This window comes from Camelus bactrianus, chromosome 6, assembly GCF_048773025.1.
Source record: "Camelus bactrianus isolate YW-2024 breed Bactrian camel chromosome 6, ASM4877302v1, whole genome shotgun sequence".
Classification (NCBI taxonomy): domain Eukaryota; kingdom Metazoa; phylum Chordata; class Mammalia; order Artiodactyla; family Camelidae; genus Camelus; species Camelus bactrianus.
In genome coordinates, this window is record NC_133544.1 from 88,808,954 (window position 1) to 88,833,784 (window position 24,831).

At 34.1% G+C, this 24,831-nt stretch overlaps 1 protein-coding gene across 2 annotated transcripts in view; it reads right to left on the bottom strand.

The window, feature by feature from the left end:
- VPS13C (vacuolar protein sorting 13 homolog C) overlaps positions 1 to 24,831 on the bottom strand; it is a 157,639-nt gene that overhangs the window by 78,898 nt on the left and 53,910 nt on the right. For both annotated transcript variants that reach the window (XM_074366228.1, XM_074366229.1), the window contains exons 18-35: positions 23,910 to 24,102; positions 22,543 to 22,657; positions 22,052 to 22,188; positions 20,825 to 20,948; positions 18,984 to 19,101; positions 16,079 to 16,208; positions 15,196 to 15,274; positions 14,378 to 14,520; positions 11,206 to 11,359; positions 9,513 to 9,592; positions 8,268 to 8,327; positions 7,577 to 7,739; positions 6,719 to 6,835; positions 5,763 to 5,866; positions 5,385 to 5,552; positions 4,584 to 4,888; positions 2,630 to 2,777; positions 1,814 to 1,922 (exon numbers count right to left, since the gene is read on the bottom strand). In XM_074366228.1, the coding sequence (XP_074222329.1) occupies positions 1,814 to 1,922; positions 2,630 to 2,777; positions 4,584 to 4,888; positions 5,385 to 5,552; positions 5,763 to 5,866; positions 6,719 to 6,835; positions 7,577 to 7,739; positions 8,268 to 8,327; positions 9,513 to 9,592; positions 11,206 to 11,359; positions 14,378 to 14,520; positions 15,196 to 15,274; positions 16,079 to 16,208; positions 18,984 to 19,101; positions 20,825 to 20,948; positions 22,052 to 22,188; positions 22,543 to 22,657; positions 23,910 to 24,102 (2,447 nt within the window). The remainder of the gene's footprint in view (positions 1 to 1,813; positions 1,923 to 2,629; positions 2,778 to 4,583; positions 4,889 to 5,384; positions 5,553 to 5,762; positions 5,867 to 6,718; positions 6,836 to 7,576; positions 7,740 to 8,267; positions 8,328 to 9,512; positions 9,593 to 11,205; positions 11,360 to 14,377; positions 14,521 to 15,195; positions 15,275 to 16,078; positions 16,209 to 18,983; positions 19,102 to 20,824; positions 20,949 to 22,051; positions 22,189 to 22,542; positions 22,658 to 23,909; positions 24,103 to 24,831) is intronic.

Consider the following 24,831-nt stretch of genomic DNA (forward strand, 5'->3'; position numbering starts at 1 on the left):
ATGTCACACCACGTGCCAAAAGTAAAACCCTATGAATGCGACCTTGTGGTCCTACATTCACACACCCTGAAATGCAATAAAATTGCTTTCTAAATCGTAATACACAACACTAATAACAGGTATCACTTGCTTAGTATTTACCTCTGTGTTAGATGCTGCGCTAATAAGACATACATGGACTGTCTCATTTAATTCTGTAACAACCCTTTGAGGTAAAAATTTCATTATCCTCATTTCACAGACAAGCAAATTGAGGGGCAGACAGATTCAGTACCTCAAATAGTATAAACTACACCAGAAACCCCTATGGAATATCACTGTTGTTAATTATTACCTTTGGGAAAGCAACGCATAGGGCAAAGTTTCTTAATACCACCTTATTCCAACACTTCCAAACATAGTGTGATCCATGGAAAATAATTCTAGCAAATATTTAGCTTTTACAAAACAATTCCTGGAATAGGCAAAGATTTTAAAAATAGGAAATAAAAAGCACTGATCATTTTTTAAAATTCACTATTAGAATCAGAATTCACTAAAATTAACTAATTCTATTACTGACTGGGAAGGGGCAGAGGGAGGCCTTCTGGGTGCCACGCTGGAAATGCTCTATATCTTAATCATGGTGGTGACACTGGTGTAACCATATGTAGAAATTCACTGAACTGTACACTTAAGATTTGCACACTTCACGTATTAATATACTCTAAAATAAAGATTTTTTTCCCCCTAGTTTTTTTAGGATTTATTTTTGAGATATAATTGACATAAAATATTTCATTGGTTTCAGGTAAAAAAGTTTTTTAAAAATGAAAAAATACAGTAAGATCATTTTTCGCTTAGCAAATTGACGAAAAATTTTAAATCTGATAACATGCTGTGTTAGAAAAGGCACAGAAAAACTACCTGATGGGAACAAAAAGTAAGTGTAAGTTCTATGGGGGGAAACTGGCAAGATCTTTCAAAATGTTAAATTAAACTAATTTTACTGAATATATTGACTAAATTATATTTTAATAAAAATTAAATACTCTTTAACCCAGCAGCCCTGGTATTTCCCCCACAGATAAACACGCATTTGTAAAAGTGTATGTACAAGGATATTTAACGCAACATGGTAAGAGTGAAATACTGAAAACAACCTGAAATGTGCATTAATAGGGATTTGCTAAATAAATTATGATACTTCAACAGAATTTAATACCAAGCAGCCATGAAAAAGAATGAGTCGGATCTATACATATACAGAAATGGAATGAACACCAAGGTACATAGTGTGAATATATGTGTACACGTAAAACAGCTTACAAAAATAAGTTTGGTAGTTACTCTGCCTTTAAGTCCAAAGGGCTATTGTATCTAATAATTTAAATTACCTTTGCATTTTTATTCCAGTACAATTTTTTTCAGTTATCTGTTGAGTTATAATTTATCAACCACTTCACTTTTTTAAGATACATTACTACTAAGCCTTATTTAAAAATCAGGTCAAGTATGTTACATAGCCTAATGCCAACTTAAAATGTTTTTTCTCTATACATACAAATGCAATAATTGTTCCAGGAATCCACCACTAATCTGAAACCCTTCTTTATGGCCTTCTCCTAACTCATGCAACTTAGAAATAATTGACTGTTCACTCAACTTAAAAACAAACTAGTTTTATTCAATAGCATCTTATTTGTTTTCTTGGCAATAGAAATCACAATTTGTAAATGTGTGTTTGTTTACTTCATTTTTTACTGCCTGTCTCCTCTACTAAATTATAAAATAAGTAGTCATGTGTATTATGCCACTGACTTCAGCCTCTTACCCATCTCCTGTATTCTCGGTTTCACTTTATCCAGGTCTTCAGTAGCTTCACCAAGATTTTCTGCTAGTATTCTAAATAAAAGATTAAGATCTTCTTGATTTAGATTAACCTAGAAAGATACAGATATTTCATTTTTAAAGGAAACAATTTTAATACAGAAAATTTCCTTAGTAATAAAACACTAAAGACAGAATAATCTTAACACTTACTTAAAAAAATTATATAATCACTATACAATCAAGTATTTCACTACTTATTTTATGTTAAAATTTTTATTTTCAAAGGTAAGACAGTGTTTGGAGAAAAACAATGTGATTTATGAGTCTATATTAGTTCCACCTACTTAACCAATATGATCCTTAGAGAAGGTTAATAATGATGAGAGAAATCAGATCACTTTTTCTAATGAGACAATTTCAGAACACACATAAATTCCACTTTTTAAACAATAACAACTTCAATGAAATAAAAAGGCCATCTTCAATATAAAAAATAGGCATTTCACTCAATGCTATAATTATCTTAGGAGTACCTGGATATCCCTAAAATAAAAGTATGTGTATATAACATACAGAATGACATATAAATATGATATATGCTAATACATAACTTACATACAGATCTCTGTTAATGTGTACTTAGAGCAAATTTAAAACCTAGTAACACAACTGAAGATTAAATTCTACTAAAAATAATAAAGATCTTACTGAACAATATCACACTGAAATTTTTCTTGTAACAATTAGTAAAAAACTCCACATTTCATTTAGATTTCTAATGAGAAAATTTTCAGAGCTTTTTCACTCATAAACTCACATTCATGGATTCAAGATGCCCTTTAATTTCCACAACAGGCACCTTGCGGTACCAAGATGCAGCCAGATTCCGATTTACAGAAAACTCCAAGTTAATTGGGTGCAACAGTTGAATATCAGGATGGGAGGTGCCTGACTGGATCACCGTCCTAATAAAAAATGTAATTAATACATATGCATAAACACAGGGGGTAAATGCAATACATCATTAAAAAAACACAAAGTCAAAAGTTGCTGTTATCAACACTGATCTGAAACAGTGCTGGTTCAGTGTTTTCTAAACTTGGACTATAATTAATTTAATCTGTAATACACTAGCACAAACAGATTAAAACACAGGTGACCCTTGAAAAATGCAGAGGGGTTAGGGGCAACGACCCTTCCTGCAGTCGTAAAACTTGAAGTTTGCCCTCCATATCCGCCGTTTCTCTGTATATGAGTTTCCTCTGTATATGCAGCTCCTCTGTATTCATGGTTCCAAACAATCACGGGTTGTATAATACTGTATTATTTGGCACTGAAAAATATCTGCGTGTAAGCAGAATCATGCAGTTTAAACCCATGTTGTTCAAGGGTCAACTGTACATTTGTCTACAGGGTCAACTGTACAATCAGCCTTTAAGAAAGCGTTTTTCTTTAAACAGAAGATAGGTGACAAACTGAATAAATTTTAAAAAGAAATTCATATTATTGAAGATGGGGGAAATCATCAATACAGTTGTTCAAGAACTGTATGTGCACTATAGAGATTAATGAAAAAAATGGCAAGATGAAAAGTAAGCAATTTCTAAATTTATAAAGGTCTTCACCAGGATTATTTCCTGGACTTGCTTTATAATCATTCCTTTTTTATTGAGAATAATTATATCTCCCTGGATGGGGTAGAAAATGATTTTTAAATGAATTGTGTACACATTTTCAAGTGTCCTCTGGCGTGAGCCCTAGAGATACATCATTACTTACACAGTATTCCTGCCAAAAATGTGTAAGCTCAGTTAAATCATGAGGAATCACTCAGACAAAAAATCAACTGAGAGTCATTCCATGAAACAAGTGGACTGTACCCTTCAAAACTGTAATCATCATGAAAGAAAAGAGACGCTGAAGAACAATTCCAGGATAAATGTCTAGCCGTACAGAAATCCCCTCCCTGATACAGGACTCAAATAAATGCCACATGTTATCCTGGATGAAGGGAAAAATTCTTAGAACAACCAGTAAAATCTGAACATTAAAGGCATATTAGATAATGGATTCTATCAATTTTAAATTTCCAGAATTTGATAACGGCATTGTGGTTATGTAAGAGGATTAATGTCCTAGTTCTTAGGAGACACATGCTAAACCATTTAGGGGCAAAGGGTTAAGATGTCTATTCTCAAATGGTTTAGCAAAAATGTTTTAACTTCCAGTTATAAGATAAATCTTGGGGATGTAATGTACAAGATGGTGACTACAGTTAACAATACTGTATTGTATATTTGAAAGTTGCTAAGAGAGTAGATTTTAAAAGTTCTCACAACAAGAAAAATATTTTCTGTGAATGTGTGTGGTGATGGATGTTAACTAGACTTACTATAGTTGACCACTTTGCAATACATACAAATATCAAATCATTATGTTGTATATCTGAAACTAATAAAATATGTGAATTATATCTCAATAAAAATAAAATTTAAAAATTTTAAGTATTTTAAATAATAATACATATATACACAGAGTTCAAGCAGAAGTAAATAACTGGTGAATATAGGTGAAGAATTATAGGGACACTCAGTACTATTTTACTATTTTTGCAATTTGTCTGTAGGCTTGAGATTTTTCAAAATAAAAAGTTGATCTAAAAAAACTCTTCTGTGCAATAGGAAGTATGTTGAGTATGAATTTAAATCGTCATTAAAGTTTATAGAAAATATTAAATAATACTTAAATCCATAATTATTGAAAGAGCATACCTAGAGAGCTTAAGCTTTGTTAGCTGCACATCCATTTTATCAATTACTGGAGGGTGTGAGTAGTCTTCACTAGGTATCAGACTGAACTGATTCTGAACTCTGATTAAGCCAAGATCTACCACCACCGCATTGGTGGACGTGGAAGACTGTGGGATGACTATAACCGGTGCCTTCAAATCAATATTGACAGAGACACGAAAGCTCCTCTGGGCAAGATCTTTCACACTCGTGGCAGCCTTTTCTGCAGCCTGGGCAGTGGCAGCACTCAGAGCCTCTTTGGCTGTCCGGAAATTGTTCAGAAAGTTCTGTGGACACGAAGTACAAAAGGAGAAATTATAACAGGACGATAAGCACATCATTAATAACACCATCTTCTTTTTATTTATGTGCTAATTTTTTTCCAATAAATAACTTTCAGCTGAGTCCTATTTTTCTAGAGTTAGGAAGGAATTACTGATTATCCATCCATATTTATGAGCTCCCTGACCAGGAGTAATTATAATTATAGCTATATAGCTAAGGAACAGAGGAAAAAAGAACATTTCCAGTAGTTTCTGTATTTGAGAATTTGGATTCACTATGTTCTAGCAAAATTAATTCCAGTTCTAGACAATGTTAGACAAAAATCATTAAATGATTCAGATTCCAGTCATTTAAGAAAGGTTTTGACCTCTACATTAATACATAAATACCATCAATCATCAAATCAATACACAACCTAAAATCCAAAGTTTTAAGATTTGCAATTATAATTATCAGACTTATTTAAGTATTTCTAAGTCAAAAAAATTGTGATTTTACCAGAAGTGACATGAGGAATTTATGGAGATAAACAATCTGAATACAGCCAACGTTCAATGATACCACACCATCTACTTTGGACATGTCAGTGTAGGAATCCCCTTCGGTAGCATCTGGATACAAATCCAAGTTAAAACTAAAAACTTCATTTCCCATTATTGACACAGCCTGAAAAGCAGAGATTTGAATGTACTCCATCCAAGAGGATAATGGCAAAACAAAATTCTAATTTAAAAGGGTTTATATTTATAATCATTATAGAAACAAACATTTTTCTATCAAAATATATTTCATTAATATTTTTAAAAATAAAATATATTTTAAAATAAAATTTAACATTTAATTATCAAAAAATACTAAGGATTTACTATCACCTACTTTTTTATGAATTGTCTTAGGATCAACATCTGTGACAATAATATTTTCCAGTCTGGCAAACAGTGACTGTTTCCTTGACTGAAGAAAAAGGGAAGAATCCAGTCCTGAAAAAAAAATACTATTATAATTTCTATATATCTACCACAATAGATTTTAAGATTTTTCTTCCATTGCATAATTTTTATAGGTGACATATTTATAAGTTTAGCAATGTCTGAACTACCAACTGATAACTAAGTACAATATTAGATATTTTTATTCTATAAACAATGAAACCCATAAATTCATTAAAAATAATTATCTGAATTTTCAACCTTCTGGAAAACTACATCTAGTATAAACAGATTATCTTGGAATTTTAGTAAATTCTTTATACCTTATATCCAGTGATTTACATGGAAACTATAAAACTCTAATGAATCAAATTCAAACTAGGATATGCACTGCCAGTTCAGAAAGAACAACAACAAAAAACTCTAGTTCTCTGGTTTTTAAATTATTTAAGAATTTTATGAAACATATTCTATCACAATGAGCTGGTAAAGCTGGAGTCAGAGAAAAAGCTAGATTTATTTTAGCAGCTTTTGCCTAAAAGAACATAATGGACTCATAGGTTTTGTTCTTCATTATAAGGTTGCCTTGCATTGGTACCAAGATAAAGCGTAGTCCCAGACCTTAACCCGAATTCTGAATCGACGACACTTAGCTCATCAGCAGAATTCCTAGACTAACATTAGTATCCCTTTCACATCTGAGACCCTTCTCGAAAGGTCCAAAACACCAGTATGGTTCAGTCTGATGGTCAGAGTTTGACCAACATCTACATTCTGAAGAGTTAAAAAAAGCAGACAGTCCAATTATGTCATAAGATAAATTAATCCAGTTTTCACAACTCAGAGCTTTAGCACTGAAAAGAAAGCTTATCTTTTAAACAATTTTTAGTATGAGAATTTTACCTTGAATCTTGATTTCAGCAATATTGTTCTTCTCATCACAGACAATGACAGAGAAAGCATTCAACTTGGCAAAGAGCCTGAAGTGAATAATGTCACTGTCTTTAGAGGATGCAATCACTGCAAGGAAACAAAGAAGTTCTGTCACAGTGGGATTCTAGCAATAAATATTCCATTAAGGTTTCTTTCCTATATTAAATGAACTTGGTTCTGCTTAAAATAATTATAAAATACTCAAGTTCTAAAAGGTTTCAAATAGTGCTTTTCTTTACATATTCTATAGTTTGCATTTTCAATAGTGAGATCTATTACTTTTATAATTTAAAAGCAAGAAAAAACTCACAATAAATCAAGCTAAGGACACTGAAACTCAGGGAAGTTAAACAATGTGCCCCACAGTTTAAGTAGCAGAATCAGGATCTGAACTGAGTTCTTTCTGATCCAAACACTGGGCTTTAACCAGTTCGATGCTACCCATGCACCCTGGCCCTCAGTCTCTGGGTCTCGAATTCCTCGTCTGTAAAACGGAAGGGAAGATTAAGCCTCTATGCAGCCCCTTCAGGAGCCACTGAAGGGGAGGAAGAGCTAAGAATAAATACAGGCCTTCTTCCCCTAATGCCCGCCTGAAGGCATCCCTCAGCACCACCAGAACAGGAACAAAACCGAACATTTTTAATGACAACAGTATTAACCATACTTATCTTACATAGCAGGCACCCACGTATGATTCAGTTTGACGAAAAGGACAAAAGTGGAGAAAAGGGCATGTAAATGACTGACAGATGGTCTCTAAGACTCCCCACTTAGCCCCAGAATTCTAAAACCCTCACTAATAAGAACCAACAAAAAAAGTCTCCATGCCTTTCTGCAGAGCTGAATTTTTTGGTTGCTTTCCAGTAGAAGCTTGTGCTTCCTTGGTATCACCCATGCTTTGGCCATCTGATGGAATAATGGTTGTCAGATAATTAATAGAAGAGAGAAGGGCTTGTGTATGCAGCAACAGATTTAAAGATGAAAAAGCCACCTAGAAACATTTAAAAAAGAAAATTAGTTTCCCAGGCCAATTACACCGGCAGTCTCCACAATGGACCCAAAAGGCTCCTAACTAGGTTTGCATCATGGCCTGACATCACTCGGAAGGAAGAGAGAGGAGAGAAAGAGTCACAACCCGCAGCCCCTAAACAGGGATATATTTATACGAAGAGTAAATCACACCTACACACTTTGGGGGTTCACGTGAGTATGAAGGTAACCTGCTTACCCCACTTCCCAGCCTAATTATCACGGAGCCTATAATCTGCTTGTCATGACCCTTCCAATATTCAAAATATACAAGGTTTTGGGATCTTAAATGGACTATTTATTATGACTATATAAGCCATGTAAGTCAGAACATGAAACTCCAGAATCACCATGTATTACCACTGTGTCAAGAAATGATTTTAAATGTCATATGACATTTAAAATCATTTAGATCATTTAAATGTGATTTAAATGTGACTTCTAGAGTAGGATATTTTCAAACAGGATCTATTCTTTCAATAGAATTTACCTTAAGTGTCTGTTCAGTTTTTTCAAAAGTAGTTTGAAAACTAGGTCCATTCTTATCAGCCTAAAAAATAAGAAACAAAAGTCTAAAGAAGGAATTAAGAACAAAGTAAATAAATCACTTACAATCGTCAGTTGATTTATTTATATTTAGCTATAACTATATTATTAAATACATTATATACTTAAGTTTATTATCATTATTTTAAAGTTATATCCAAACCTATTTATTTATTATAATAGTACAAGTTTGTCCTCTTCAAACAGAGGCAACATTCGCTTCTGGGAAACTGTAGCTAGGAGTCAGAATGATAATTGTGAAAGTAAGAAGGTTTAAAGGTAATCCAGCCCATCTATCACCTAATGTGTGAACCCCTTTAGAAAGTCTTTAACAAGTCAATTTTAGGGTATCTCCAGTGAAAGAAACTTCATTTTCTTAGAAATCCAAACTTTAGAGAACTTTCATTTAATGAGGTCTTTACACTGAATCAAAAATCTGTCTCCCATCATAATTAACAATTGGTTCAAGTTCTGTCCCTTGGAAAGATACATAGTAAATTCAAAGTTTGACCTCTTATGAAAAGCCTCTGGCTTGACCAATATCTCTGCCTCTCTGCTCCCATAATGCTTTGTGTTCTTTTTTGAGAATCAAACACATTATATTTTAATTGTTGTTTATAGTCTATCTCCCTACTAGTCTATAAGTTCCTTGAGAATGTTTTTCATCTCTGTATCCCAAGTGCCTAACAGAACCTAACACAGAAACATATTCAGTGAATAGTTGTTGAATGATTAAACAAATCAACTGATCTTGAATGAAGCTATGTAAGATTGGCTCCTTCAGCATTCCTCATACACCATATTTTTGAGTCCCTCCCGAATCCTGGCAGTTCTCTACTGAACTAAATCCAATTTGACCTTATCCCTTTTGATGCAGGATATTCAGCCAAATGTCACCTATGCATACAAAGGATGTAGGTAGATGAATTTGCCCCAGAAGATACGAGCAGGCCCTACTTCATGCCAGGCTTCCATGGTGACAAGAAGTCTGGAGGCTCTGTAAAATCTTAGTCCTGTACTTAAGTGAAAGAGAATGAGGGTGTACAAATGGAAACAGAAATAGTAGACATCCCAAAGATTAAAATCTATGACACACAGCCAGACCCTTTAATAATCTACTGTCATATTTCTCCTTCCAGAGGATAGTTTAGAGCATACAATAAATATATGAACAGCCTATGGCCCTTACCTTAATGTACTCCACTTTTAAAAGATCTAACCCAGGTTTGTCAGAAGAGCTAATCAAGTGAAGGGGCTTCTTTTTGGATCCTAGATTAAAGAAAAAGAAAAAATGTTCCAAACAAATTGCTCTTTTTAAGTTTGGAATTTTCTACATGTCTTTTTCTTTTTTGAAAAAATTTTAAGCTTTGAAATACTACCTGCACATATTTTCATGGTTATTAAATATTAAGGTCATCACTGGTAAGGAAGTCAGTCAATCCAAATCCTTACCTTACCTCTAGAATCCAGCTGACTTTAAAACATGCAGACTACATTTTCTTTGATTTTATATCTGTGCTCAAAAATAATCAAAACTTCTCTGGATATTTTTAAGGCCATATGTGCACTCTGTAAGGCAGCAGAAAGACTACGGGTGTTAAGAATCAGGAAATAGGAATTCTACTTCATCTCTCCTTTACCAAAAGCTATTTAACTTCAGGTGTCTCAACTAGGTAACAATGAGGTTGAGCTAGAAAAACGCGTTCTGCTGAGTTCTAAAATTTCATTCATAGTAAAGAAATTTAAATAATTTTCCTCTGTTTAGACTTAGAGAAGGCTTACACAGAAGAGGAAAGATTTTCTTTTTAACGAAGGGGATTATTAAGCTTCTTTCAATTTAAAAACAACAGGAACTACCAGATGTCCTCTATACGCTATGTAGATGTACCAAGGCGCTGCCTCCAGAAACTGTGCAGGGAGAAGTAATTTATCCACCCTTTTATCCATCTTTTATTATGTACAGTTTTGTAACCCCTGTTTCTGGACATCCCTGAATTTTCCATTGAAATAAGCTTCTCTAAGGGAAAAAATAGCCTAGCAAATTTATTATTTCTACTTTTTCCTCTTCGGGCAGTAATGTAAACTCCATCTTAACACAGTGCTTATAGAAACTTACTAATGCATAAAAAATTTTTCCTCTAAGCTGAGGTTTGCTTTAGTTACATCTATTTTTAAAATAGCAAGAAAGAGGTCTTTTTATTTGACTAAAATATTAGGCAAACATTAGACAATTTTAATTACTGAAAATTCACCCATTCCTTCATTTCTCAAATATCTGAGTACACAAGATGTATGCTCAAATGAATAACCTATAGGAGCTTCTGAAAGAATGAATTTTATGTCCCACCATTTTTATTCTTATAATCTGATGCTGCTTGATATATGAACATTATTCAATCAAAGGAACAAGGACTTCAATATTATAAGACTAGAGAGAAATTCTAGGTTTTGCTATTCATAAAATGAGTAAGCCACTTAATCTCTCTTTATCTAACCTTTCTTTGTTTGTAAAATGGGAATATGCCCTATATAAAGGGGATTTATATGGACTCTCTGAGGCCGTAGATCACAGCAATTAAGAACACAGACCCTAGGGCCAGATTTCTAGGGTTTTGGTCATGGTTCAGCCAGTAACTAGCAGTGTGACTTTTGGTAAATTATGTCATCAATTTATGGCTTAGTTTCCTCTTTTGTAAGTTGGAGGTAACAGCATTGCCTATCTCACAGTATTGTTACAAGGATTAAATGAGTTGTTATTTATAAAATGTTTAGAACAGTGCTAGCTATTATTTATTATAATTATTATTATATAAGTGAAAGTGTTTCAGACACTCAATACAAAATCTCTGATTGTTTATTATTTCTATTTTTATGGCTATTACCTTGAATTTCATGGTAATCCAAACTGATTTTCTTTAAATAAGATACCGCAGTTAAATCAAATGTTCTCATTGTAGCCTCTGTTCCTAGCTGAGTAACATTAAACACTAGAATTGTATCTTCTTCTTTCTGTTGTTTGGTAAATTCCAAAATCACCTGAAAGAATCAGGACAGCCAGTGAACGGTTGATAAGTATTTTAAAGCATACTTAAAATGGAAACACAATTTCTTTTTCATACATATCACTACGGGAACAGTAGAAATTATGCTCATACTCCTCTATTACCATCTAGTGATTTACTAAGACTGGAAATTATCATCTTAAATTCTATTACTGAGAATATAACTGTATCTATCTAAAAATCATGACGAAATTTTACATCCATTATTCACTTACTTTTTTAAATTCAGTAAAAATAAGAATATATGGATTCTTCCTTAATATGATTTTCTAAAACTGTATCTCAAAACAAAAGTCATATTTGGTGATACAAGACGCATATCCATTAAAGTAAAAAAGTAAGACAAGGATGTTCACTATTACACTACTATTCAATTATTGTGGAAACGATAGTATATTTAGCCAATGAAAAATAAACCATATACGTGGCAATTTTCAAAACATGCAAGTTCTCTGATCTCCATCAAGAGATGGCGGTCTCTGCCCGTCCCCCTTAGAATTTTGGCAGGGCTGTGACTGCTTCAATCAGCAGAGTACAGAGGAACTGATACTATAATGATTTCCAATGTCAAAAAAGGACATGAAACTTCCACCTGGGATTTCTCATTCTGGAGGAAACTAGTTGCCATGTGAAAAGTTCAACTACCCGGAAGCTGCCATGCTCAGGAGGCCGTGAGTAGGCAGGCATTTTGTTCAACAGTCCCAGCTGAGCTCCCAGCCAACAGCCAGTATCAACCACCAGCTTCGTAACTGAGCCACCTGTGGGGCCTTCTGAGAGTTCGGGTCCCTGCTGCTCCAGTCAATTCTGACTGAAAGCACATGAAAGACTATGCGCAAAAATTACCAAGCTGGGCCCTTCCAGAATCCCTAACCCACAAAACCGTTAGCAAAATAAAATAGTTACTTTGAGCTACTACATTTTGGAAAAACCTATGAGGCAGCCATAGTAACTGGAATAATATAAATGCTGAAAAAAAGCAACAATTAATATTATTAGCAGTGATACAGCTACTTACTTAAGAAAAACCAGGAGTATCAATGGAAAAAAAGAAACAATAAGACACTACAGTAAGATAGTTGGTACAGAATTGATATACAAAATTAAATTTCAAATAAATCAATGATTTAAATGAAAGCACTGAAATCATAAAATAAGTAAAATCATGGATAAGTATTTTTACAATGGAGGATAATCTTCTAAATATACACTAAAACTAGCATATAAAGAAAAAATTAGATATATTTCACTACAGAAATATGTAAGACTTTGGAATGGCAAAAAAGGCAAATTAGGAAAAATATTTCAAACAGCACTATGATTTTTTTTCTTAGATGACTTTGATTATGCATCACTTTAGTTCATTCATTCAATATTCAATAAAATTATTTATTGAGCATCATCTTCCATGTATGAGAGTGTGCCAGCCACTGAGGACATCAAAATGACCAGGACAGACAAGGTCCATATCCGGAAGAAGCTTACATTCTAGTGAGGGCAGGAGAAAGCAAAAGTTGCCATCCTGTGTTGGGTGGTCAGGCCTTGCCAGTAAGATGACATTTCTGAAGGAATTAAAGAATCAAGTCATGCAGGAAAAGAGCTTTCCAGAAACAGGGAACAGCCAGCACAAAGAATGTGCTTTGGGTATATAAGGAAGAACAAAAGACAAGCATAAGCTCCATCAGACTAGAACTTGGCTAACTGCTGTAGCTCTAGGATCTAAAATAATGCCTGGTACATGATGACACTTGATACATTTATTGAAGGAATGAATGAAATATGGCTGGAGCAGAATGAGCAAGGCAGAAGGGAACTGAAGATGAAGCCACAGAGTCACCTGGTGTGACCTGGAGGCCTTGTAAGGCCTTGCAGGCCATGGGAAGGACTTAGCCCTTTACTGAGAGCGAGTTGGGAAGACCGCGTAGGGCTATGAGCCAAGCAATGACGTCATTTGACTTTCCCTTTAAAAGGATCACTCTAGCTATCATGTGAAGTACCTGATAGAAGCAGAGAGAGACAGTTAAGAGGCTACTGCAGTAGTCCAGGCAAGAGATGATGGTGACTTTGACAGTGCAGTAGCAGTGGAAGGAGAGAATAATCATCTGAATGTATTCTGAAGTTAAAGTCCAGGGGTTTTCTGACATGTTACATGCGAGTATGAGAGAGAGAGAAATCAAAGAAGGCTAAAGGTGGAGAAAGTATCTTTTTTTTAAACAAATACCAATAATAATTAGATTTGTATACACAAATACAATCTGGTATTTCTGACATTGTATTTTAGGACATGATGTCACATTGGGATATAAAACAGTCAACAAGAAACATCTCCTTTTTAAACCTTTTGTGTTTTATTTCAAAGCAATGCATATTCATTTAAAATGTTGCTGAATACACAGAAAAGCAAACAGGCAAAAATGAAAAACTACAACCCCACCACACAGAGATAAACACTGTCATTTATAAAAGAAAAACAAAGTGTGCGTGTGTATTTAATTTCTAAATGGAATCATGATGTCCTTGGAAATATTTTTCCAAATAAAGACATACTGTGAGCATCTCTCCATGTCAATGTTTTCTTTTACTATCACATGACTTCCAATGGCAGAAAAGCACATGCTGCAAATTTAGGTTGCAATTTAGGTTGCTTACACTTTCCCAAATTATAAATAAGACAATAAACACTATTTAGCTTAAAAGTTAAAAAAAATTAAAATAAACATGTCACATAAATTTTCTATAGAAAAGAAAGTCCTAATTAAGAGTCTCAAGCTTTTTGAGAATAGATTAGATATACTATAGGTCACACTTATGTCAGTTTTTACAAAATAACATTTCACTTTCTTAGAACTGTGTGTGCGTGTGTGGATGTGGTGGGGGAGGCAGCAGGGAAGACAGAGTTTTAAGTATACTTAATGTCTGGGTCTACCATGAGATAGTTTATAAGGAAAGCAGTAACAATAACATATCTATTTATGGACAAAATAAATATAAATACCTCTTTAATTTCAAACTTTAGTAGAAGATTAATGAGCTCCTCATTTGGGGCCTCGGCAACTTTTTTCAGCTGTGACCCTTTCATACTTATACTAGTCTGTGTGTCTCCTCCATCCTCAGCATCAAAATACTCATCATCAGACTCTAAAGGAAGAACATATTTGACTTAAGAGAATGCTCACTGAAAACTGCATAAAACACTCGAATCTCTCAAAATTAAAATTCATTTGTTAGACATAACCTTCCTATTCAGAATCAGAATATGGCCTCTTTCTAAGTCCCACAAAGTGACTCAATCTGGCATGTAATAATCATATATAAAATCAAACTGCCCTTCTACTTTTTCCTTCAATACTTCTGATAGTTTTCATTGAGTTTATTCATTCAATTTTCAATAAAACACTTATTGGGTATCATCTATCACATATCGGTCTGCACCAGTCACTAAGGACACCAGAATAACCAGGACAGACATTATCCTCCTCCTCATGAAGTTTATATTCGAGTTCAAAGTCAAAAAAAGATCAGTTAGACCAGAGATAGGAAAAACAATCAGGTACAGATCCAGGTAAAAAAAAAAGAAAAAAGTTTATTATCTTAAATACTGTCAACCACAAAAATACTTTCACTCAAATGAAGAAACCTGGCCTTAAATAAAAATAATTGACTCAAAAGTCACACTATTGGTTAGCAGCACATCTAGAACTAAAACCAACAAATTACTATCACACTTTCAAAATTCCTTTATTTTCTGAAAATTTTATCTCTACAGACTAATTTACAGGTTTGGTTTAATACAGAACATTTTACTTTCCTTACCTGATTCCACCCCATCTAGCAACAGTGGCGTACCAAGCAGGTCTTTTGTCCTATCTGATATAACAGGAATTGAGGATACCTAGTAAATAATACAAAAAGTCTTGTAAACATACTAATTTAGCAGGATCAAATGTACGTAAATGAGAGAAATACTGAAAAAGTGACAGGACAGAGATGGAAAGACACATACACAGCACGCAAATCTTCCAACAAAGCACATTATGCCATCAACTAACTAATGACTGGCTGTAGTATACTAATCATTAGGACTACCATCTGCATTCACAAGGGCAGAAGCACGCACAACTCTAGTAGGTAAGACTACTTATCACTGTGTGTCATTCAGCTGTCTATCACAACATTAACTGCATCTGCTTTACAGGTTCCTAGAAAATGGTATCAGCGTTCGTAGGCTCTCTCAACTTTCATTTCAAGTGGAAATCCAACATGTATTTTATGTTGTAAAGATCAATTCTAATTAGACTGATCTAGAACTTTAAGTCTAACATATAAGAAAATGTTATAACAATCATTTTCTTTTGCAACATTTTAAAAAAGATTTCCATATCTAGTTTCATTTAAAACACATTTCATAAATTTGAAAAATTTGCCTTTATGTATTTTCATTTCTTTTGTTGCCTAAAATAGACTTTCTACCACCAATCTAAACATTAGTGACAATAGGCTACAATCTTTATTTATTCAGTGCCGTATGCAGTTCTGAACAGAATCAACCACGGTAAACCCCAAAAATGTATCAGATAAATGAAACTGGCCCTAAACAGTATTAAAAAACAAGACAGCTCACAAAAAGATGAAAAAAAAAAACCCTCCCCATATATACATATGTAAAGATTTTCAGCATTTTATTACATCCATTTACCTGCTTCTCTGGAGACTGTGCAGGTGATTTCTGTGGCAAGGGTACACTATTAATCAAACGCAGCACATCTTTCATCTTCTGGTCAGAAATTCTCACGTGCATCAGAGGAAGTCCTCCTGATACTTTAAATCTAAAAACATAATTCACCTGTAAGGTTTTAAGGTCCAGCTTCTTCAAATTACAGAGCAGTAAAGCGAATGGAGAAGAGACTACACTGTGGAGACAAAGTTACTTTGGACATGTTTTAAACCAATTACATCAATGGGAAGTTCTACATAAGCCAAGTTTTGTATTCTTCTTTTTTTTTTAATTCTCTTTTTTAAGGTTTTTTTGTTTGTTTGTTTTCTGGTGGGGAGAGGTAACTGGGTTTCTTTCTTTTATTCTTATTTTTAGAGGAGGTACAGAAGATTGAAACTGGGACCTCATTTTGAATTCTTCTTAAGCAGTCAAATCTTAAGTTATTTAATTTTTAGAAAGATATTATCAAACACAAACTGCCTATGTTTTAAAATCAAAATCACTAAACATACTTTATTTTCTGGTGTCAAAGACTCCATTATAAACATGAAAGAGTATCCCTGCCATCACTCATCCCCTGGCCTTCCTTCATTGCCTGTTACAGCATTTGACAGCACCTAATACGGCATATGTATACTTGCTCATTTTATGTCTCCTCCGGTTAAAATATAAGCTCCATGAGGAGGACATCTGTTTTACTGACTGCTGTGCTTCCATCAGATGCTTACTTTTCAGCATCTGCTTCCCTGTTCCACTTAACTACCTGGGTTTGCTTGTCTCAATAACTTTATGGCAGCTATTTGCTGCCCATAAAGTTCCTTCAGGTTGTTTATCTCTGACTTCCTAAGTAGACTGTGAACAGATCAAGCTGACAGATGCCTAACCACTAAACAAAGAATGATGTTTCTGTATAACACACAACCCACTAAAGTTCAAAAGAGGACGGTTGGCTGTTCCTACATCAAAAGGATGAACTTCCTGCAGAAGTACTGTGTAAATTGAAAATCATCATAAAAATGTGAGATGCTTCTTTATTATTTCTGAAACATTACACAAAATTAAAATCATCCCCAACAGAGGCACTGGATAAACCCTCCCACCCAAAATAACTTAAAAACTGGACAAAATATGTGAAACACCTGTCTCAAAGACACCAGACTCAGTCAACAAAGGAAAGTAGAAAGATGGGAAACAAATAATTGAAGTCCTACAAACACCCAGCTTACTGACTGAGGAGTTTCAAAATGCATAGGGCACAAGAAAGCAGCATTTCAAGGGAAATTTACAGCACTGAATGTCTAAATTAGAAAAGGAAGGTCTCAAATCAATGGTCTCATCTTCCACTTTAAGAAACTAACAAAGTAAAGCAAATGAAACCCAAAGTAAGCAAAACAAAAAAGCAATAATATATGTGAGAGTAGAAACTGGCAAAATAAAAAACAGAAATAGAGAAAATAATTAAACCCAAAACCTTATTCTTTCAGAAGATCAGCAAAATTGATAAACCTCCAGCCAGACTGATCAGAAAAAAAAAAAAAGAGAAAAGGCACAAGTTACTAGTATCAGGAGTGAGAGAAACAGCATGACTATAAATTCTACATGTGTTAAAAAATTAAGATGGAAACATTGTGAACACTTTAATGACAATAAATTCAACAACTAAGATATGACAGACAAACTTCTTTGCACCGCAAACTACCAAAGATCATTCAAAAACGAAAACAGTAAGTAATCTGAACAGCCCTGTATCTATTAAAGAAACTGTATTTGAGTTACAGGAATTTAATTTACAGTTAAAAACCCTCTCCGAAAAAGAAGACTCCAGGCCCAGATGGCTTCACTGGTGAATTCTACCAAATGCATAAAGAAGAAAAAGAACGAAGTCTATACATTTTCCTTTCAAGAAGCCGATATCATCCTGGCACACTGATGCCAAAAAAAGAAAACATAAGCACAGATCAATAAGCCTCATAAACAGAGATACAAGTTTTTAAAACTTAACAAAATTTAAGCAAACCAAATCCAATATTTTAAAAGAAAAATTCACTATTACCAAAGGAGGTTTATCTAGTAATGCATGGTAGGTTTAACATCCAACTGATAAAGAGTATCAATGAACTACTGATACACACAACACGAATGAATCTCCAATTAATTATGCTGAATGAAAGAAGCCAAACCAAAAAAAAAAAAAAAAAGAGTTAAAACTATGATTTTATTTATATAAAATTCCAGAAAATTCTAACAAACTCAGTGTCAGAAAGCAGATCAATGTTGCATGGGGATTGAGGGGAGAGGAATCAGCAGGCAGAGGTAGGTATGAGGGACTACACAGGGGCACAGGCACCCTTGGGGATGGAGATGTGTTCATTATCTTGACTGTGGTGGTGGTTGCAGAGATAAACACTTATGTCAACACTTATCAAAATGTACACTTTAAACAGATGTAGCTTACTGAATGCCAGTAATACTTCAATAAGGCTGTTTTTAAGAAGACAACATAAATATTTCCTAACAATCTACTTAAATTCAAAACTCAGTTTCTACTTTCCATTCCTTAGATTATTCTCAAGTTTATATGGTTTCATAATCAAAAGAGCTTCTAATTTTTGAAGATTTTATTTTTCAATAATAAACCTTGAATGTGATCCATTCAAAAACAGGGATAACCAACTTTTACAGGACGTAAAAGACCAAATACTTCTGAAATAAGAGAGGCGATATAAATTCAAGTAAACATTTTCTTAAAAATGTATTTCTGCTATAAGATAATCATTATTTTTGCGTGTCCTTCAGAAATCAAGCTTTGCTTTCTTAAAACTGAGTAACTGATGCAGATATATTTCACCTTGTTGACTTTAGAATATAAAGGAAACTCATGCATTACCTGGCCATTCTAAAGTCCTTTTCCACCATTGCCTTGGCCAGCTCAACATGAATATCCATGGGCTGCAATATATGCATAGTTGATGGATGCTGAAATCGGCACTTTTTCCAGTCTTCCCCTTAAAAAATAATTTAAAAAATTAAACAACCAGTTTTTATTTTATAATTATTTTATAATTATTTTTAGATTATCAAATGTTCTATAGAAAACTATTCTATATTAGAAAACAACTAACAAATATATTCAATGTAGACTGACTTTTACTTATTTCAACATACAAGCTAAATGACCTATATTTTTTAATATACATTGACAAAAGTCAAAGACTATGAAATAAAAATAACCCTAAATATTTATTTGGAGGACTTCCTTTATAAGATCTTACATTTTAAAGCAAACAAGAAAATACCCAGGAATTCATTTCCTTGATTCCAGAATGAGAGATGAAGGTGGGTTGCTACAGTGAAAAAAGGAAAAAAATATGGGGGAAAAAAAAGAAGAAGAAGAAAAAAAGAAGTTTCTGGGGTTTCTAAGAGTGATAATTCTAAAGCAAAAATGAGTTTTATCAAGCAAGATATTTTTGACAAAAAGTATTATAGTCACTTTTCTTCAAATTAAGAAGTTTCCAAAGATAGACTTCCAATGACTAATGGAATCCTACACAGACCCTAACTGATAAAGCTCTCTTACTGCTTATAACTCAAACAATTATTATTAAGTACACACAAAAGAAAAAGCAGCTTTAATGGTCTGTATAAGTACTTCTCTTCAAGGAATTAATAGGCTCCTAATTTATAAAACCAGGTAAAGTATTATATATTTCCATTTTAATAAATCTCATCACTCTCATTATAGTATACACTCTGCACACAGAAACTATGTCCTTTTCTCCAATGATCTACCAGAGAATGATACAGTCAAGGATATTCTGCAAGTCCTTATTGACTCTAGAAACTAAAGCAGTATGGAGAACCAGCAATCTTTATTTAACCAGTCAAAACACCAAAGCTTTTGGAAAATGATTAAATTCACTACCTCTAGGGTTTTAAGACTATACCCAAACGTTTCAGATACCTACAAAAGTAGAAGATGTAATATTACTCAAAGACTAGGTTAACATTTAAAAATAAAAGCCGCAAGGGAAAACAACACTGAGACAACCAAACTCACTGAGACAGAGGAACATGAGCTGACTGCAACTTCTGTTTTGCGTTCTGGGCAATTTTACATCACACTAAAAAATTTAGGCAGTGACTGCATCTAGATTCAAATGGTGCTAAGTGACCTAAGATGAATAGCCAAATTTTTATCTCTACTTTTAACTATGACAAAGATTTCCAGTGATCGGCTCCTGTTTGGTTTTCTTTTCTTTTCTTTTTTAACTGAAGTACAGTCAGTTACAATGTGCACAGCACATTTCTGGTGTACAGCACAATGTCCCCAGTCATACATATACATACATATATTCGTTTTCATATTCTTTTTCATTTAAGGTTATTACAAGATATTGAACATAGTTCCCTGTGCTAAACAGAAGAAATTTTTTAAAATCTGTTTTTATACATAGTGGCTAACATTTGTAAATCTCAAACTCCCAAATTTATCCCTTCCCACCTCCTTTCCCCTGTAACCATAAGACTGTTTACTATGTCTGCAAGTCTGTTTCTGTTTTATAGATTAGTTCATAGTGTCCTTTTTTTCCTATTTGGTTTTCTTAAGTGACCAACAGTGTTAAGTAGTTCAAAATGTTGTCAGGGTTGATACATAAGCACACATACACATACATTTACCAAAGCTACTGAGCATAATTTCAAGATCCCGAAAACTGAGCAACAGTTTACCTGCTCTTGCAAAGAGTAGTTGCACACTTTTTATTTCAACATCAAACTTGTCATATGCCTTATCCATTATTTCTTCCAGAGATGAATTATTAGTCTTCTGCAAACCTTGATCTTTACTGTTAAGCTAAAATGGAGAAAAAAACTTAACAAAGAAGTCTATATATCAACATACTTTAGTTGTGTTTCCTTAAAACCTAAATTAAATTAAAACATTGATTCACATTTTCCTTAATTTTCTGATAAATATTAACGAATATTTTATTAGCAATCTAATATTTCAGCATGCGTCTCTATTATGTTTGGGTAACGGATGCTCAGCACATACGCAATAATTAGGAGATGAGTTACACAGCCCTCTGTCTCAAATAACCTGTCTAAACATGCAGCTCATCCTGGCTCTCAGGAGTTCTCACCACTTACGCCTCAGCTCTCTGGCTAGCTATCCTAAACTCTTCACCATGAAACAGAAGAGTTTTGTTCCTTCCTCTCCTCACTATATCACTAAAGTAATTAGGTCATTAGAATTCAGGTCCAATCTCTACTTCCTTTTCCCTCTTCCCAAAGGAAACAAGGATCAATTTAGGACTTCACTTTTTGAAATCTTCACTTTTTCTCAGAGAGCTGAATTTCTAGCAGGTTCAACACCCAAACTCTTGGAGTTCTCTTACTCTACTTAGTTGCTGACAGTGATTTAATAAGCATATATTCATATGTGTATAGTTTTCTATTGTCAAGATATGTAAATTAACCAAGAAAATTATGTAATTAGACTCTGGAAACCCAGGAGTGATTAAAAACTAGGAGTGCTTCCCTCCAATTATGGAAAAAAAACAGCAGTCCTCAATGTGAAACCATCCACCATTTCAGAAAATGTTAGTTTTTGTTTTTTTTTTAACATTTTTTATTGATTTATAATCATTTTACAATGTTGTGTCAAATTACAGTGTTCAGCACAATTTTTCAGTCATTCATGGACATATACACACTCATTGTCACATTTTTTTCTCTGTGAGTTATCATAACATTTTGTGTATATTTGTTTTTATTTTTTTAATAGCCATAAAATATATACAAACTACATCATCTAAGCTAGGCTTGACAAAATGCTAAGAAGACATAAGTCTAGGTTTAGTTTAAGTAAACTCTGAGGGAAAAACAGCAAACTATCAGACAGCTAGCGACCAAGCTGAATTTAAAAAAGGCAGACAGAAATGCACATATACCTACCCGAAATGTACCAAAATCTAAAATGATAAGATCTGATTTTTCATGGTGGAAACCTGTCTGTGGAACTATTAGATAAGAAGGCTTCAGATTTATCCTTAAATCAAGGACTTTTCGAGTTTCTATTATATGTGTAAGTCCTAAAAGAAGAAAAAGAAGTAATGAAAGATTAGATGGTCAAGTTGAAATATGTAATTATACCATTAACAACGAGAATCAAGAATATCATTTGAAACATAATTTGGAAGAACATCAGTCCTTTTCACAGATTAGATTCTCAATGAAACATATCAGGTGAAAATGCAGACGGTCAATGAAAAACAACCATATCACACGGTACAGCAAACCCAACACAGCTAGTATTTTAACCAGAAATAGAGAAACTCATCATTTCTTTAGTGTAACAAAAAGCAACCTGCTACTTCAAATATTTACATTAGAACAGAAAAAATTTTTTGAGAGTTTAGATGATGCTTTTGCAGTCAGATTCTTACCTGTGGCTGTCTTCTCTTTAATTTCTTCCAGCTTCATCAGTGTAGCTGATGTTATCTGCTCAAGATCTAATCCCTTATTTGACTGAAAGAATTCAACCACCGCATTGATGGTTTTCTGAAAAACCATTTAAAATACAAGCAAGTTATATACAGTACTTTCTATACTACAAATTTTAAAGTTTCAGTTTAATTCTAATCAACTCTGGCTTTGAACTGAGGAGGTGCCTCCAAAGATAATCTACCCTACTACGTCGCCCTCTGAAGTGAAAGAGAACTTGAGAAAAGGAATAATACAATTAAGCTTATCGGAAAGGCAACAAATGTGTGCGTATTGCTAAGGTGAGCTTAAGAATGTTCTGTGGTATCGTGTTTATGTAGCTGTGGCCCATTACTCCTAGTCTCAGCCTCCAGATTAGAAGGGGAAACTCCACCTCTCTATACTACAATTGGATCCCCTGCATTTTGAAGTTTAGAGAGGAAATAAGAAAGCTGTGTTGCCCTTAGCTGCATCTAAAATTTGAACTTAAAAATCAGACATCTTGCAAGAAACAATGAGTTCTGGGGATTGAACGTACACCAGTGTGAATGTACTTAACACTACTAAACTATACACTTAAAAAATGGCTCAGATGGTAAATTATGATTTCTCTTATGCTAATTTTGATTTTTCATATGCTATAGATTTTCTTCTACTCTAAGGTATATTTACCTATGCTTATGTTAAATTTTTTTAATGTAAAATACCATTAAAGAAGTCTACACTTATTAAACTAACTACTCGGAAATAATCACACACTGACTTCCTACTGCAGTTTATTTTTGCTTACTCTCCCCTCCCCCTCAACGCTCAGAATCTGTTTAAAGAGCTTTAGGAGCAACTGAAAGAATTTTAAATACTGCTCACGTGAGAAGAAAGCACTGGCATTTCTGTGTTACTGAACATGCTGGCTCAGGTTCTGTCCCTGTAGCTCCATCTTTATTCAGACTCTCTTAACTCATCCTGAGCTCGCCAGGATGGGTGTGGTTTGTTACGTAACTGCATCACTTGATGGTTGGTTCCACTCTGTTACTGAGATCCCTGACTCAGTATTACTTTACAATTTAGATGCAGATACACAGTGCGGGTGGGAGGCAGAACTTACTGTATTCTCTGATTTTTTTTTTTTAATTTTAAATTGTGGTAAGGTACGTATGACATAACCAAAATTAACTGCTAAACATGTATTACTCTTTAAATAAGAAAAGGGTGGCAGTAAACTGAGATGTTAAGTAAACAAAGCTTAAGTATGAAAATCAGAAAACAAGAAAACCGTATGTCAGAAGAGTAAGACATGCTTACTAAGTATGCCCTTCCCCCTTGTACGTACCGCATCGTAGATGACCTCCACGGGCTGAGACTGAACTACCAGGGTCTGGTCAGCAGCACTATTCTCTGGATTGGTTTCAAAATCAATTTTAAGCAAGGATGATGCAATATCACCAATTGAAGCCACGAGCGATGGTACAATGTCCTGCTGTCTCAGACCTGTTATATACCAGTGTTCTAATTTTGCTTCCACCCTACAGCCCAATGAGGAAAAAAAGAAGTATTACAAATAAGATCCTTTGGAATGTAATGGTTTAAAATACAAATTTCCCTTTAAAAGAAACTCCTTTGAGATCCAGGACCATGCCCATTACCCAGAGTTGGAGTCCAAACTCCTTGGCTTGGCATTCAATTGCCCACAAAATTTGTGGGGTTTCTTTCTGTTTCAGTTTACTTTTTTGTTCCCCTCATCCTTGTGAAAAACACACTTTGGCCAACTTCAGGACTCTGCGGAAGTTCTAATCACTGTTGCGTAAATACAAGCTACACCTAAATCAGGGAACGCATCTTCCTTTTCATGCCGCACTGAACACTCTCCTTCCTCATCCCGGCTTCTTCTGGTCCTTTCCACTCAGCTAGCCTGCGCCCCAATTTTCCGAGCCCAAGTTATTCTCTTCCACAACTGAGCTTGTGCAGCACTGACCAGGAGGTTTCTAACTTTCCAGTACCTTCTTAATTATGAGCTCACTAACGTATTATAGATCTTATATTAACTTTCTATGCTTCCTCTCTTATCAACTACAGCATAAACACCTTGCAAACACAAACTTACTGTTCCTATGCATAGCCTTCAAAGTATCGAATCTAGGAATTAAACACTATCCAATAAACATTTGCACAAGAAAGAAGGAAGGGGAGAACAAATGATGAGCTCCTCATACGGGTCCATAACAAAACAAACACAAATATAAAATGACTATCTT